At 45.8% G+C, this 15804-nt stretch overlaps 1 protein-coding gene across 1 annotated transcript in view; it reads left to right on the forward strand.

The window, feature by feature from the left end:
• HTATSF1 (HIV-1 Tat specific factor 1) overlaps positions 1-15804 on the forward strand; it is a 60668-nt gene that overhangs the window by 7928 nt on the left and 36936 nt on the right. Inside the window, exons 2-5 of the mRNA XM_075323757.1 lie at positions 3409-3595; positions 7665-7712; positions 7912-8066; positions 14339-14502. Coding sequence (XP_075179872.1) covers positions 3409-3595; positions 7665-7712; positions 7912-8066; positions 14339-14502 — 554 coding nt within the window. The remainder of the gene's footprint in view (positions 1-3408; positions 3596-7664; positions 7713-7911; positions 8067-14338; positions 14503-15804) is intronic.

Genomic DNA, 15804 nt, shown 5'->3' on the forward strand with positions numbered 1-15804 from the left:
CGACTGGTAGCAGTTTTGACTGCCTTATGTTTTTCCTCCTCTGGCACTACTGCCCAGAGTGTTACGCAAGATCAGGTCAGACTGTCGCCGCGCCATCCTCGTTGCTCCAGACTGGCCGAGGTGATCGTGGTACCCGGATCTGTGGCACCTCACGGTGGGTCAACCGTGGACACTCCCAGACCGACCAGACTTGCTGCCCCAAGGGCCATATTTCCTTCTGAATTCTGCGGCTCTAAACCTGACTGTGTGGCCATTGAGTCCTGGCTCCTAGCGTCATCAGGGATATCTCCAGATGTCATTGCCACCATGAGACAGGCCAGGAAACCAACGTCCGCCAAGATCTATCACAGGACTTGGAGGATCTTCTTATCCTGGTGCTCTGATCAGGGTTTTACTCCCTGGCCGTTTGCCTTGCCCACTTTTCTTCTTTCCTTCAATCCGGAATGGACAAGGGCTTGTCTCTCGGCTCTCTCAAGGGACAAGTATCGGCGCTTTCCGGTCCCACCTTACAAGCGTCCGTTAACACCCTCGGATCTTAACAGGGTGCTGACGACTCTTCAGAAGCCACTTTTCGAGCCGATGCGGGATCTCTCTATCTCGCCTTTCGCAAAGGGTGGCCTTCCTAGTGGCAGTCACATCACTCAGAAGAGTGTCTCAGCTAGCAGCGCTGTCATGCAAAGCCCCCTTCCTGGTGTTTTCACCAGGATAGGGTGGTTCTACGTCCGGTCCGGACTTTCTCCCTAAGGTATCCCCGTTTCATTTCAATCAGGATATCGTCTCCCCCTCTTTGGGTACGCATCCAGTTCACCAATGTGAAAAGGATTTGCATTTATTAGATCTGGTGAGAGCACTCCGGCTCTACATTTCTCGCACGGCGCCCCTGCGCCGGTCTGATGCGCTCTTGTCCTTATCGCGGGCCAGAGTAAGGGATTTCAGGTTTTCAAGTCAACCTTGGCTCGGTGGAGCAAGGAACCGATTCTTGAAGCCTACCGTTCTTTTAGGCTTCCGATTCCTGCAGGGCTGAAGGCCCATTCTACCAGAGCCGTCGGTGTCCTGGGCATTGCGACACCAGGCTACGGCTCGGCAGGTGTGTCAGGCGGCTACCGGGTCGAGTCTGCACACCTTCACGAAACACTATCAGGTGCATGCCGATGATTCGGCAGACGCCAGCCTAGGTAGGCGACTCCTTCAGGCGGCAGTTGCCCACCTGTAAGAGGAGGCTGTTTTTCGGCTCTTTTTATCGAGGTATTCTTTTACCCACCCAGGGATTGCTTTTGGACATCCCAATTGTCTGGGTCTCCCAATGGAGCGACAAAGAAGAAGGGAATTTTGTTTACTTACCGTAAATTCCTTTTCTTCTAGCTCCTATTGGGAGACCCAGCACCCGCCCCTATTCCCTTCGGGCTGTTGTTCTTTTGTGTACACATGTTGTTCATGTTGAATTGTTCTTTGGTTCATGGTTTTCAGTTCTCCGAACATCCTTCGGATTGAATTTACCTTAGACCAATTTATAAGTTTCCTCCTTCCTGCTTTGGCACCAAAACTGATGAGCCCGTGATGCACGGGAGGGTGTATAGCAGAGGGGAGGGGGTTACACTTTTTAAAGTGTAATACTTTGTGTGGCCTCCGGAGGCAGAAGCTATACACCCAATTGTCTGGATCTCCCAATAGGAGCTAGAAGAAAAGGAATTTACGGTAAGTAAACAAAATTCCCTTCTTTTTAGGATGATGGGCACACTGCTACAGGAGACAGGATGGGCATATTACTACAGGATGGGACACAAGGATGGGCACATTACTACAGTATGGTGCACATTACTATAGAGGACAAGGATGGACACATTACTACAGGATGGAGACAAGGATGGGCACATTACTACAGGATGAGGCAAGGATGGGCACATTACTACAGGAGACAGGATGGGCATATTACTACAGGATAGGTCACAAGGATGGGCACATTACTACAGGATGGAGACAAGGATGGGCATATTACTACAGGATAGGACACAAGGATGGGCATATTACTACAGGATGCAGACAAGGATGGGCACATTACTACAGAATGGAGACAAGGATAGGCACATTACTACAGGATGGAGACAAGGATGGGCACATTACTACAGGATGGAGACAAGGATGGGTACATTACTACAGGATGGAGACAAGGATGGGCACATTACTACAGGATGCAGACAAGGATGGGCACATTACTACAGGATGGAGACAAGGATAGGCACATTACTACAGAATGGAGACAAGGATAGGCACATTACTACAGAATGGAGACAAGGATAGGCACATTACTACAGAATGGAGACAAGGATGGGCACATTACTACAGGATGGAGACAAGGATGGGCACATTACTACAGGATGGAGACAAGGATGGGCACATTACTACAGGATGGAGACAAGGATGGGCACATTACTACAGGATGGAGACAAGGATGGGTATATTACTACAGGATGGAGACAAGGATGGGCATATTACTACAGGATGGAGACAAGGATGGGTACATTACTACAGGAGACAGGATGGGCATATTACTACAGGATAGGACACAAGGATGGGCACATTACTACAAGATGGAGACAAAGATTGGCATATTACTACAGGATAGGACACAAGGATGGGCATATTACTACAGGATGGAGACAAGGATGGGTACATTACTACAGGAGACAGGATGGGCATATTACTACAGGATAGGACACAAGGATGGGCACATTACTACAGGATGGAGACAAGGATGGGCACATTACTATAGGATGGAGACAAGGATGGGCATATTACTACAGGATAGGACACAAGGATGGGCATATTACTACAGGATAGGACACAAGGATGGGCACATTACTACAGGATGGAGACAAGGATGGGCACATTACTATAGGATGGAGACAAGGATGGGCATATTACTACAGGATAGGACACAAGGATGGGCACATTACTACAGGATAGGACACAAGGATGGGCACATTACTACAGGATGGAGACAAGGATGAGCACATTACTACAGGATGGAGACAAGGATGGGCACATTACTACAGGATGGAGACAAGGATGGGCACATTACTACAGGATGGAGACAAGGATGGGCACATTACTACAGAGGACATGACTGCTGAGGGGGAGATGAGATAATCATATCTCTAGTTATTACAGCTAGAAATATCACAAAATTATGTGTTTAGCTCAGAGGGTTAGCCATCACTGATCTAGACGTACATGTATCTTGGAGGGGCAGAAATATAATTTATGAAGCTGCTATAAAGCATCTATAGCAGGGCTAGGGCAAGACCATGAGTCTAAAAATGTACCACCAGTGTCTCAATTTTTGGATTGTTTTCTGCTGACAATGATGACCGTTTTCATTGCCGTTTCTGTAATTTCTTTTGACACTAGATAACAGAAGATTTCATAGCAATGTATCAAGCAAATTACGGTTACACTGAATCTGAGAGTGAGAAGACTGAACCTTCTCAAGCCCCGAAGGAAATCAAAGAAGAGCAAAAGCCAAAGAAAGAGCCCAAACCTGAGCCCGAGCAAACTGAACAGAAAGCAAAAGGAGAGAAGAGGAAAGCGGACCCAGGTGATGTACATACTCCTCACTAATCCGGGCCTCTGTACACTGCGCCGTCCTCAGTCAGGATCAGATCCCATCCTGGCAGGAGACATACGGCCGTCACAAGGCGAATGCTTGTGGATAGGTGAATGACGTCTTGTGTATTAGATTTGTAAATGTCCCCAATGGCACAGAGTCCAGTACGGAGCACCCGGGACATTTATATAACCAGTGCAAGAGGAATGGGAAACATTCTGAGCCTTTCACATACCGGTATTTAAACAAGTTGGCCACTACTACTTTTATTGATGGGACATTTATATCTGATCGATGGGGGTCCGACACCCCACCCCACCCCCGCCAATCAGCTGTTACCGCCAGCGACTGGAAGTTCCCGGATACGGCCAGAACACAGCAGCTCCATCAAAACTATAGTGGCCATTGCTAGGTACTGCAGCTGCAGCCCCTATTACTGAGGATAAGTCATCAATAAAAAAGTAGTGGCCATCCTTTATAAATGGGTTATTCACTTCTCATACTCTTCACATGTCTGATAGATACGGATCCCTTCCCACATGCACAGCTTTCTCTATTCTTTTGCACGTGTTAAGGCGCTCTTCTCATGATAGATGCGACTCTCGGTTCTGGGACTCACATCAGTTAAGCAATTATGTCAGAACTGTGTATAAAGCTTCATTGTAACCCTGTCTCTGCTGATAAGGAGCCTGCTGAAATCTTCTTGATTGGACTCTAGAAAAACCCCAGTGGCCAATGTGAAAATTGCAGGATTTTTGGGGTTTTTTTTTTCATAAAGATCAAAGATTGGGATATGAAAAAGAAAAATGACAACATTTTTTAAAACAAAACGTGGAACACAATAATCTGATTTAAAGTGAACCTGTCAGGTGCAATATGGACCCAGAATCAGGAGCAGTTCTGGGTACATATTGCTAATACCGGTCTAATCGTCCCTGTATCTAGTAGCATAGATAGAGATCTTTAGAAAAAGTGTTTTTCTAAAGATCCTTTATGATATGCTAACGAGCGTAGGGACTAGTCACAAGGGCATTAAATCCCCTGACTAGTCAACCCTCTGGCTAACATGCTATTCAAAGCCCAGCATCATCACCAGTGACACGCGTACCTGTGTCCATTGTCACCGCCAATGATGCCATGTTTGTCAGTGCGCATGATCAGAAGTCCGGGAACTTTGGGTCATGCTAGCTAGACCTCTCTGAAGTCGGGACGCGTACACCAGGCCTGATAGTGCGCATAACCGGAAATGTCAGGATTTCTAATCATGCGCACGGAGCCTAAACCCGGCATCATTTGCGATGACAACGGACACAGGTATGCGTGTCACTGCTGATGATGCTGATCAATGGGCATTGAATAGCATGTTGGCACACCCCTGTGTGCGTGCTACTATGCTAAGAAGGCGCACTAGTTGTAGAACGAACGCCCTTGCGACTAGTCCCTGGCCTCATAAGCATATCATAAAGGATCTTTAGAAATGCTTTTTCTAAAGATCCCTTTATCTATGCTACTATATACAGGGATTAGGAATATGCACCCAGAACTGCTCATGGTTCTGGGTGCATATTGGACCTGACAGGTTCCCTTTAATCTATAAGTTCATTTTTTGATCATGAATTCCCTTTAAAGAGCCTACCTGCCAGTCCATACTGACATGACCACACTTTTCCTGGAGCTGACATTTTACAGAAACTATGAGGCATATTTATCAATAGTGTCTAACTTTTACACTGTTGCAAACTTAAGGCTCATTTACATTAGCCAACTTGTGGTGCTAAATGACCCTCAATTGTCTGTCTGTCTGTCTGCTGATTGGCGCTGGGGAAATAGCCGGTTGACACAGGCCGACCGCACTTCCAACGCACACAGAATTACCGTATTTTTTGCTTTATAAGACTCACCTGATTATAAGACGCACCCCCAAATTTGGTGAAGGAAAAGAGAATTATTTTTTTTAATGATGTTAAATGGGGTCCGTCTTATAATGCCAGTGTCCGTCTAACAAATCATATAGGGTATATGTCCCTCATAGCCCCCCATCCTAAAATTAGCCCCCTTAATCTGGATATGGCCCCCTTATATTGAATATAGCCACCTTGTGCTGGCTCACGTCCCCTATTGCTGGCAAACGTCCCCTATTTATGGCACATGTCCCCCTGTTCTGGCACGCGTCCCCTATTGCTGGCAGCCTGGCACAAGTCTCCTATTGCTGGCACACATCCCTTATAGCTGGCACACACCTACTACAGCTGGCACAGGTCTCCTATGGATGGCACACGTCCCCCTGTGCTGCCCATGGTCCCCTATGGATGGCACACGTTCCCCTCTGCTTCCCATGGCCCCCCCCGTATGGATGGCACACGTCCCCCTGTGCTGCCCATGGCCCCCTATGGATGGCACACGTCCCCCTGTGCTGCCCATGGCCCCCTATGGATGGCACACGTCCCCCTGTGCTGCCCATGGCCCCCTATGGATGGCACACGTCCCCCTGTGTTTGATATGGCCCCCATGCTGCTGCTTATAGTAAAATAAAACACTCTTTCCTTACCTTCTCAGCGCTGATCTCCCTCCGTGCTGGTGAGCTCCTCCACTTCCTGGTTCTCGGTGTCGGTCATGTGATCGGCACAGCAGAGTGATATCATCTCTGCGTGCCTGATGACAGCGGCAGCAGGAGACCGGGGAGAAACGCTGGAGGGGGTAAGTAAAGCTTTTTTATTTTAGGATGAGCAGCAGCACGGGGGCCATATCTAACAGGGGGGGGGGGCATGTGCCATCAAAGGGGAGCACAGGCACATATAATAGGGCGCCGCTCCAGCCCATCACTGCGGTGCGGTTTCAGCACCACGGTGATGGACAGCGGCAGTGCATATCATATGAGCGGGGCCAGGAGATCGAACGCTGGCTTCTGTATCCCTCACCAGCCCCCATCAGCGCTCCAGAGATGCCCCCACCTCCCCTGGACTCTAATATCTATATATGTATGTATGTTTGTGTATATATATATATATATATATATATATATATATATATATATATATATATATATATATATATATATAATAATAATTTTATTCATTTATATAGCGCTATTAATTCCATAGCACTTTACATACATTGGCAACACTGTCCCCATTGGGGCTCACAATCTAGAGTCCCTATCTGTATGTCTTTGGAATGTGGGAGGAAACCGGAGTACCCGGAGGAAACCCACGCAAACACGGGGAGAACATACAAACTCCTTGCAGATGGTGTCCTTGGTGGGATTTGAACCCAGGACCCCAGCGCTGCAAGACTGCAGTGCTAGCCACTGAGCCACCGTGCCGCCCATATATATATACCCCCCCCCCGTATATTCGGATTATAAGACGGACCACCTACTTTCCCCCAAAATTGGGGGAACAAAAGTGCGTCTTATAAAGCGAAAAATACGATATCGGTACTGTATCGTTCTGTGCCGCCATTTTTTTTGGGAAGCACGTCTTGTTGACACAGGATGAAGCGCTTCCAAGAACGATGCTTGTTCGTCGGGTGGTTTGCACGATTATTGGGAAACAGGTGTTCCCGGAAATACTCGTTCACGATAATAGGCTAGTGTATCTGCACCCTTAGACTTGATGGTCTTAAAATTTTCCAGATTGCCCATGAAGGCTCCTAGAGTTCGATAAATCTGAGTGAAGCCGACAGAGACACCGTGCACTCTGGCCGTGTTCCTGGCTGCTCTTCATTTGACTAGCCGGCCAGCCATGGCTTCCCGTGTGCATCACGCTACAACGGTACCGTCATGCCAGGCCAACTAATCCAAAGAAGAGCCACTGATGCTGGCAGGAGGCCGCTCTCAGATTACGGACATGGCTGATGGAGCAGGTCCTGTGAATCCATGATCACCACCTACCACCTCTACAAACAGTTTTATTTTCGGACAAGCACCTACGCGGCCATACCACTACTTTCATGTGTAAGAATGTGCCGACAAATTCCCTTTTAATGTTCAGTCTAATATGTAATAATTATAATGATAAAAAATGTAATTATTAAAGATATATATGTTCATTCATTACAGGTTGGTTCAATGTGGAAGATACTAGAAACACAAACGTCTATGTGACAGGTTAGTGACACATGCACGCTCACTCATGCACGCTCACTCATGCACGCTCACTCATGCACGCTCACTCATGCACGCTCACTCATGCACGCTCACTCATGCACGCTCACTCATGCACGCTCACTCATGCACGCACACTCATGCACGCTCGCTGCCTCGGAGCTAAGTGCACTCTTTATATTCCTGTTATTCTGTTTCACAGGTCTGCCTCCTGATATTACAAACGATGAATTTGTCGAAATTATGTCTAAATGCGGCATTATCATGCGAGATCTACAGTCTGAAGAATATAAGATAAAGCTCTATAAAGATAGAGAGGGGAATCTGAAAGGTGACGGCTTGTGCTGTTATCTCAAGGTCGGTATTTATTCATCCCATGGCTCTGATCAGTCCTGAAATCTTATTTTTTTTTTTTTATGTTTTTTTTTTGAAGTTCAGTTATTTTGACTCTTTAAAGGGAACCTGTCACTTGAATTTTCGCAATGAAACTATAAGAATCCCCTTCTGTAGCTCCTGGGCTGCATTCTAGAAAGGTTCCTCTTGCTACTGGCCCCCCTTTCAGACCTAAATAAACTTTTTATAAAATCTTACCTTTTGCTATGCTAATGAGCTTTGCTGGCCACGGGGGCGGGCTGTATTGCGTCCATTATTCCCCCTCCTGCCGCTGTTCGCCGTCCCTCCCCCAGTGTTGATTGACATAGATGAGGCCGCCGCCCACATCTTCCACAGTGCTCCTGAAGTTTCGCGCATGCGCAGTGGCACTATCGCAGGACTGAGCACTGTTCAAATCGGAGAACGCCGGTGATCTTATTGTGCAGGTGCGAGATTATGGGCGGCTATTTGTTTGACGCAAGTGATGACATTGTCATCACCAGCGTCATTTAAGTAGCCGCCCATAGTGCCACTGCGCATGTGTCTGTCAATCTGATGTATTATAAACATTTTTTAACCTTTTTCACTGGGGGCTGCCATTTTCATTTGTTCGTGTGTGAGTGGCAGAGTATGACACTTGGCACTTGGGCACAGCAAATATTGCATCCACAGGGCATCAGAGGCTACAGTCAATGTCCAACTCTATCGCCTATATTGTGGTTGTATTGGCTGTAACACACCGAGGAAGTTCACAGCTGCAGGTGGAGCCCTGCACCATTTTATTGTAGCCCAGTGCTGCTCACTTAGCTACGATTTCACTCTGTCACCTGTAATTACTGTGATCTAAATGGAGCTGTCACATCATTGCGGCTGTAGGGAGCATTCAGGTCTGGGCACAAGGGCTGCAGTGGTGACAATCAGTTAGTACATGTCACTAGATGAAGACACTGCTGCTGCACTGGTTCCAAGACCTGGTGAGCACTCACCAGTAATTACTATGAGCTGAACACTGCAGCCGCACTGACATGACTGCTCTGCTCTCATCACAGTAATTGTCTGCTTTAACGTGTATCTAATCCAGGGGTCTCAAACACGCGGCCCCCGGGCCGCATGCGGCCCGCCTGTCTAATTTATGCGGCCCGCAGACACAGTGCAGAACACCTGATATTTTCCCTCCACTGCCTCCAGTCATTTAGCGGTCGCCAGCCGCATTTTCACACTGCAGCCACGGCCGGCCGCACTTCCGCATTGGAGACGCCGCCAGGGAGAAGCAATTCACAGCGTTCACAACTCGAGCTCAGCAGTGCGACTCGAGCAGCGCTGACGTCAGCTGCTTTGCCGGCGGGTGCAGCAGAAGGAACAAGAACATAAGGCACGTTAGAACGTTTGTGTCTGTGTTTGCGTGCGCACGTGTATGTGTGTGTGTGTATGATGATGGCTGTGTGTGTGTGGATGATGATGATGAGGTGTGTGTGTGTGTGTGTGTATATATGTGTGTATGATGATGGCTGTGTGTGTGTGTGTATGATGATGGCTATGTGTGTGTGTGTATGATGATGGCTGTGTGTGTGTGTGTATGCGTGTGTGTATGATGATGGCTGTGTGTGTGGATGATGATGATGACTGTATGTGTGTGTTTGTGTTTATGATGATGGATGTGTGTGTGTGTGGATGATGATGACTGTGTGTGTGTATGTATATGTGTGTATGATGGCTGTATGTGTGGATGATGATGACTGTGTGTGTCTGTCTGTCTGTCTGTCTGTGTGTGTATGTGTGTGCGGATGATGATGACTGTGTGTGTGGATGATGATGATGGCTGTGTGTGTTGATGGTGATGATGATGGCTGTATGTGTGTGTGGATGATGATTGTGTATTTTGTGTGGATGATGATGGCTGTGTGTTGATGATGATGATGATGATGGCTGTGTGTGTATGATGATGATGGTAGCTGTGTGTGTATGATGATGATAAAAATGATTTTGATGGTGACTGTGAGTATGTGTGTCGGTGTGTGTTTGGGGTGTGTGTGTGTGTGGATGATGATGACTGTGTGTGTGTGTATGATGATGGCTGTGTGTGTATGATGATGGCTGTGTGTGTGTGTGTATGATGACTGTGTGTGTATGATGATGGGTGTGTGTATGATGATGGCTGTGTGTGTGTGTGTGTATGATGATGGCTGTGTGTGTGTGTGTGTATGATGATGGCTGTGTGTGTGTGTGTGTATGATGATGGGGGTGTGTGTGTGTGTGTGTGTGTGTGTGATGGCTGTGTGTGTGTATGATGATGGCTGTGTGTGTGTATGATGATGGCTGTGTGTGTATGATAATGGCTGTGTGTGTGTATGATGATGGCTGTGTGTGTGTGTATGATGGCTGTGTGTGTGTGTATGATGGCTGTGTGTGTATGTATGATGATGGCTGTGTGTGTGGATGATGATGGTGACTGTGAGTATGTGTGTCTGTGTGTGTGTGGGGTGTGTGGATGATGGCTGTGTGTATGTGTGTGTGTATGATGATGGCTGTGTGTGTGTGTATGATGATGGCTGTGTGTGTGTGTGTATGATGATGGCTGTGTGTGTGGATGATGATGGTGACTGTGAGTATGTGTGTCTGTGTGTGTGTGTGGGGTGTGTGTGGATGATGTGTGTGTGTGTGGATGATGATGATGGCTGTGTGTGTGTGAATGATGATGACTGTGTGTGTGTGTGTGTGTGTCTGTCTGTGTGTGTATGTGTGTGTCTGTCTGTGTATGATGTTGGCTGTGTGTGTGTATGATGATGGCTGTGTGTGTGTGTGTATGATGATGGCTGTGTGTGTGTGTGTGTGTGTGTGGATGATGATGATGATGGCTGTATGTGTGTGTGGATGATGATGGCTGTGTGTGTGGATGATGATGGCTGTGTGTGTGGATGATGATGGCTGTGTGTGTGTATGATGGTGGCTGTGTGTGTATGATGGTGGCTGTGTGTGTGTGTATGATGATGGCTGTGTGTGTGTGTGTGTGTGTGTGTGTGTGTGTATGATGATGGCTGTGTGTGTGTATGATGATGGCTGTGTGTATGATGATGGCTGTGTGTGTGTATGATGGCTGTGTGTGTGTGTGGATGATGATGATGATTGTGTGTGTGGATGATGATGGCTGTGTGTGTGTATGATGGTGGCTGTGTGTGTATGATGGTGGCTGTGTGTGTGTGTATGATGATGGCTGTGTGTGTGTGTGTGTGTGTGTGTGTGTGTGTATGATGATGGCTGTGTGTGTGTATGATGATGGCTGTGTGTATGATGATGGCTGTGTGTGTGTATGATGGCTGTGTGTGTGTGTGGATGATGATGATGATTGTGTGTGTGGATGATGATGACTGTGTGTATGATGATGGCTGTGTGTGTGTGGATGATGATGATGATGGCTGTATGTGTGTGTGGATGATGATGACTATGTGTGTGGATGATGATGATGGCTGTGTGTGTTGATGGTGATGATGATGGCTGTATGTGTGTGTGGATGATGATTGTGTATTTTGTGTGGATGATGATGATGGCTGTGTGGATGATGATGATGGCTGTGTGTTGATGATGATGATGGTAGCTGTGTGTGTATGATGATGATAAAAATGATTTTGATGATGATGGTGACTGGAAGACCGGAAAATGTTACTTTCGGTCTCAGCCTTCTTGTCGGTCTGGACAGACGCTCATCTGTTCAGCGCGATGAAGCTGAGCTGACATTGACTGTGGACTACGTCAGAGGGAAGCTTTTTTTTTTTTTTTTCTAAAAAAGATGGAGTCCCTAAATGTGTTTTTTGTTTAATTTCTAATAAAAATATTTTTCTCTCTGTTGTGTTTTTTTTTACTGTTTACTAGAAATTTATGGTGGTCACATCTAATTTGACATGACGCCATGAATTTCGGGTTTACTACCAGCTGAGAATACAAAGCTGGTATTAACCCCATTATTACCCAGTGTGCCACTGCCACCAGGGACGCTGGAAGAGCCAGGTAAAGCACCTGTAAATGGCGCTGTGATGAATGCGCCATTTCCAGGGGCGGTTGTGGGCTGCGATTTTCAGCGTGGGGGGCCCAACATGCTTAGGCCTTACTACGCTGAGAATCCCAGCCCTCAGCTCTCTGGTTTTACCTGGCTGGTGATGAAAATATGGCGCGAGCCCACGCATTTTTTTTTCCTATTATTTAATTAAAAAACAATTGGGCTTCCCTGTATTTTGATTGGCAGCTAAGGTAAAGCCAGGCAGCTGGGGGTGGCAGCCCGTAGCTGTCCGCTTTATCTGCGCTGAGAATCAAAAATACTGCGGAGCGCTATGTCATTTTTTTAATGTATTTATTTTTACACTGTGTGTGACAGACCCATCAGCCAATCACGGATGCTGTGACAGAATGAGTGTCTGTGCTTGGCTGTTGGAATAACCTGGAACCTTCTTATACATTTTGATGCTGATGCCAATCACAGATGCCCATTCTCTTTGACAAATAATATAAAAAAAAATGACGTTTCGCTTCACGGTATTTTTGATTCTCAATTTGAAATAATTGATTAACAATTATATTGTATTGTATTAAATTTGAAAGGAATGCGGCCCTCTGCCTTAAATTTTTTTTATATGCGGCCCACTTACTCTGACGAGTTTGAGACCCCTGATCTAATCCTATCATGTCTCATAATGTCCAGTGAGCTGTGTTTCTAATGTTATACGTGGTACAATATGCTGACCTGTTTATGTAATCGTATCACGTGTGATCCTGACTGCTGAACTGTGTAATTACTGATATGACCGCTCTGTTCAGATCTCTGTAAGTAATGATGAGCAGCACAGTGCCGACTAACTGCCCCCTCCCTAACGCCTCTTCCAATACAGAAGTTGAGGATCCTAAGTGCACAGCTTTTCCAGGAACAGATAATATTTATTCATTTATATAGCGCTATTAATTCCATAGTGCTTTACATACATTATCAACAGATACAAATATTTGCATAAACATATGTGGCACTGCCGCACCTATGAAAAGCCCAGTTTATGAATAAATAAAATTATTTGCAATTGCAAATGCTGTAAACAGAAAAATAATAAAAAAAATGCCACAATTGCAGTTTTTTGGTCACCTCACCTCCCTATAGTAATGCAATAAAATACGCTCAAAACCTTGTATATACCACAAATAAACACAACAACCCTAGTATCGCCGGCATCATCCTGATCCAGAGAATCGTGTTACTGACTAATTTCTACCATATAGTGAACGCTATAAAAACGAATCCCTCACACCCCCCCCCAAAAAAAGGAGGAATTGTTTATCCAAAGCATACTTATATTGCAGCCCGTGGGGCGGCAAAACTTTAATTTCCGCTTCAGTTAATAGGAGTGCACGCATTACATGGGTTTCGCCTTTTTTCTGGCTTGCAAAAAAAATCAGTTTCAGGTGTCATCAATTTTTGACAATTGTCATTTTTTTATTTTTATTTTTTTTTTATTTTAACGCAGATGTGTTTTTCTGCCTATAGATAAGCCTATGGGAAAACGCGTGAAAATGGCCATAAATAGAGTATGCTGGGTTTAAAAAAAAAAAAAATATACACCAAGGGCTGATAAAACACCAATTGGGCATTTAATATCTGCATTTATTTACAATTATGCAATTAGATTATGAACTGTGTGGGTGTGTGTATATATATATATATATATATATATATATATATATATATATATATATATATATATATATATATATATATATATATATATATATATATATATATATATATATATATATATATATATATATATTTACACAAAATAAATAAATATATTAATTATATATGTGTGTATGTACATACGTGAACCAGCTGTCCTCCGAGCCCTGGTTAATGGGTACCTGTTCTCTGTATGTTGCACGGACCAAGGCTGGGAACGAGTCTGGCAATGCAGGAAATCAAGGTGGAGGGGTCCAGCAGGAAGGGAGACTTTAGGTTTTTGTAGTTAAAAATCCAAAATTTATTGCAAATGGATTAAAATAATATCCAGAGTTCAGTACCAAAGTGCAGACATCATGCTGAACAGACTACGCATTTCAGCGGAGGAAATATGCCGCCTTCTTCACGGTCTCTAATATTTTTTTTTTCTTTTTGTTATACAAATAACACACTAATTGAGGTTAAAAAAAGAAATGCAAGCGGGTTAGATGAAGTATTTAATTTCGGGGATATATTACCTGTTGCTTATGTTGATTCCCACTTACAGAAAGAATCTGTTCAACTAGCTCTAAAGCTGCTCGATGAGTATGAGATCCGGGGATACAAGCTTCATGTTGAAAATGCAAAATTCCAGTTAAAGGGAGCGTATGATGCAACGAAGAAGAAGAAAAAGTGTAAGGACTATCGGAAAAAGCTGTCCCTCCAGCAGAAGTATGTATCTTCATTATACAGCTCCCTCCTGTTTTGTATTGTCATACATGGAAACTTCTGGCTGTAGCTCCGGCGTCCTGTCAGGGACGGCAACTTACTCACCGCCGCCGCCGGGTTGTGTCCTCCCTGCAGCTACCCATGTGCTCATCTGCCTCCCTCTCCCCCTGGGGCCTGTGCACGCCGCACAAGCTCCCTGAAAATGCACTTAGAACGCATGCGTACCAGCCCTCCTCTTAAAGGGCTGGCACGCCATTTCCCGGAAATGCTTCTCAGCCTATAGCTGAGAGGCACTAAGTATTTAAGGCACCCTACCATTAGGGGAGGTGCCTGCGCAACACCTTCAGTTAGTCAGTATACCAGTCTGCTAGCTAGTTGTCAGGTCCCAAGCTCCTGTTCTGTTATACCTGTGCTCGTCACCTGTACTTGCCTTCCCTTACCTATCTGTCCTTACCCGCCTGCCTCAGTCATCCCACTTGTACCTGCCTGCATCTGTGTCTGTACCAGTGTTGTCCCTGTTCTGGGGGTTAGCTGCCACAGTCCCGGTCACTGCCCTGGGAGAGGTACCTGGCGTCCACCTTGCGGTAGCTGCTTAGTTGTGCCCCTCCTACTAAAGGGTAGGCCAGGGTTTACTAACCCTGCTCGCTGCCCCTACACTGGTCATGAGCATTACACTGGAATTAAAGAGTATGTTCTTACAGGACATTTGCTCCCAGGCACTCAGGTGGACTTGCCCCTTGGTGCATTACAACGTCGGCCATTTATTTTTATGGCTGGCATGTCAGACTACAGTTCCTTTGCGTCAATCTCTGTATGTCTGTCCTTCCATCATGGCCACCGCCGAAATGACGGGCTACAGGCTTCTGTTCCTTTTTGTTTGAAATTGCAAATGATATCCTCCAAGGAGGGAAAGTCCATTGAGCAACCAGATTTTGTCTTTTTTCACAGAAAATGTTTTCAGTGTTTTTTAAAGTGTTTTTTGTACCCACAGGATAGGTGATAAATGTTGGGTCACCGGAGGTCACACTGTTGGGATCCTTGTCGCTCATGAGAATTAGGGACCCTATTCCCCATTCTCTCTCACTGTGGTCAGCGAGATTTTGTATGACTAGAACTGGTGGGAATCCATTTGCAGGTTTATCGGCTATATCAATGATCTGCTGGACGGATGATCAGAGGACCACCTAAGACCTCCCAGCAACCATGGTGGTTCTTCTGATTAGATTGCCTAACGCAACATCGCGTGTCACCCTGCCGGTTAACCGAAAGAAGAGCCGCAGATGCCGGGAGGAATCTGGTGGTTCT

Source organism: Anomaloglossus baeobatrachus, chromosome 9 (assembly GCF_048569485.1).
Source record: "Anomaloglossus baeobatrachus isolate aAnoBae1 chromosome 9, aAnoBae1.hap1, whole genome shotgun sequence".
Taxonomy (NCBI): Eukaryota; Metazoa; Chordata; class Amphibia; order Anura; family Aromobatidae; genus Anomaloglossus; species Anomaloglossus baeobatrachus.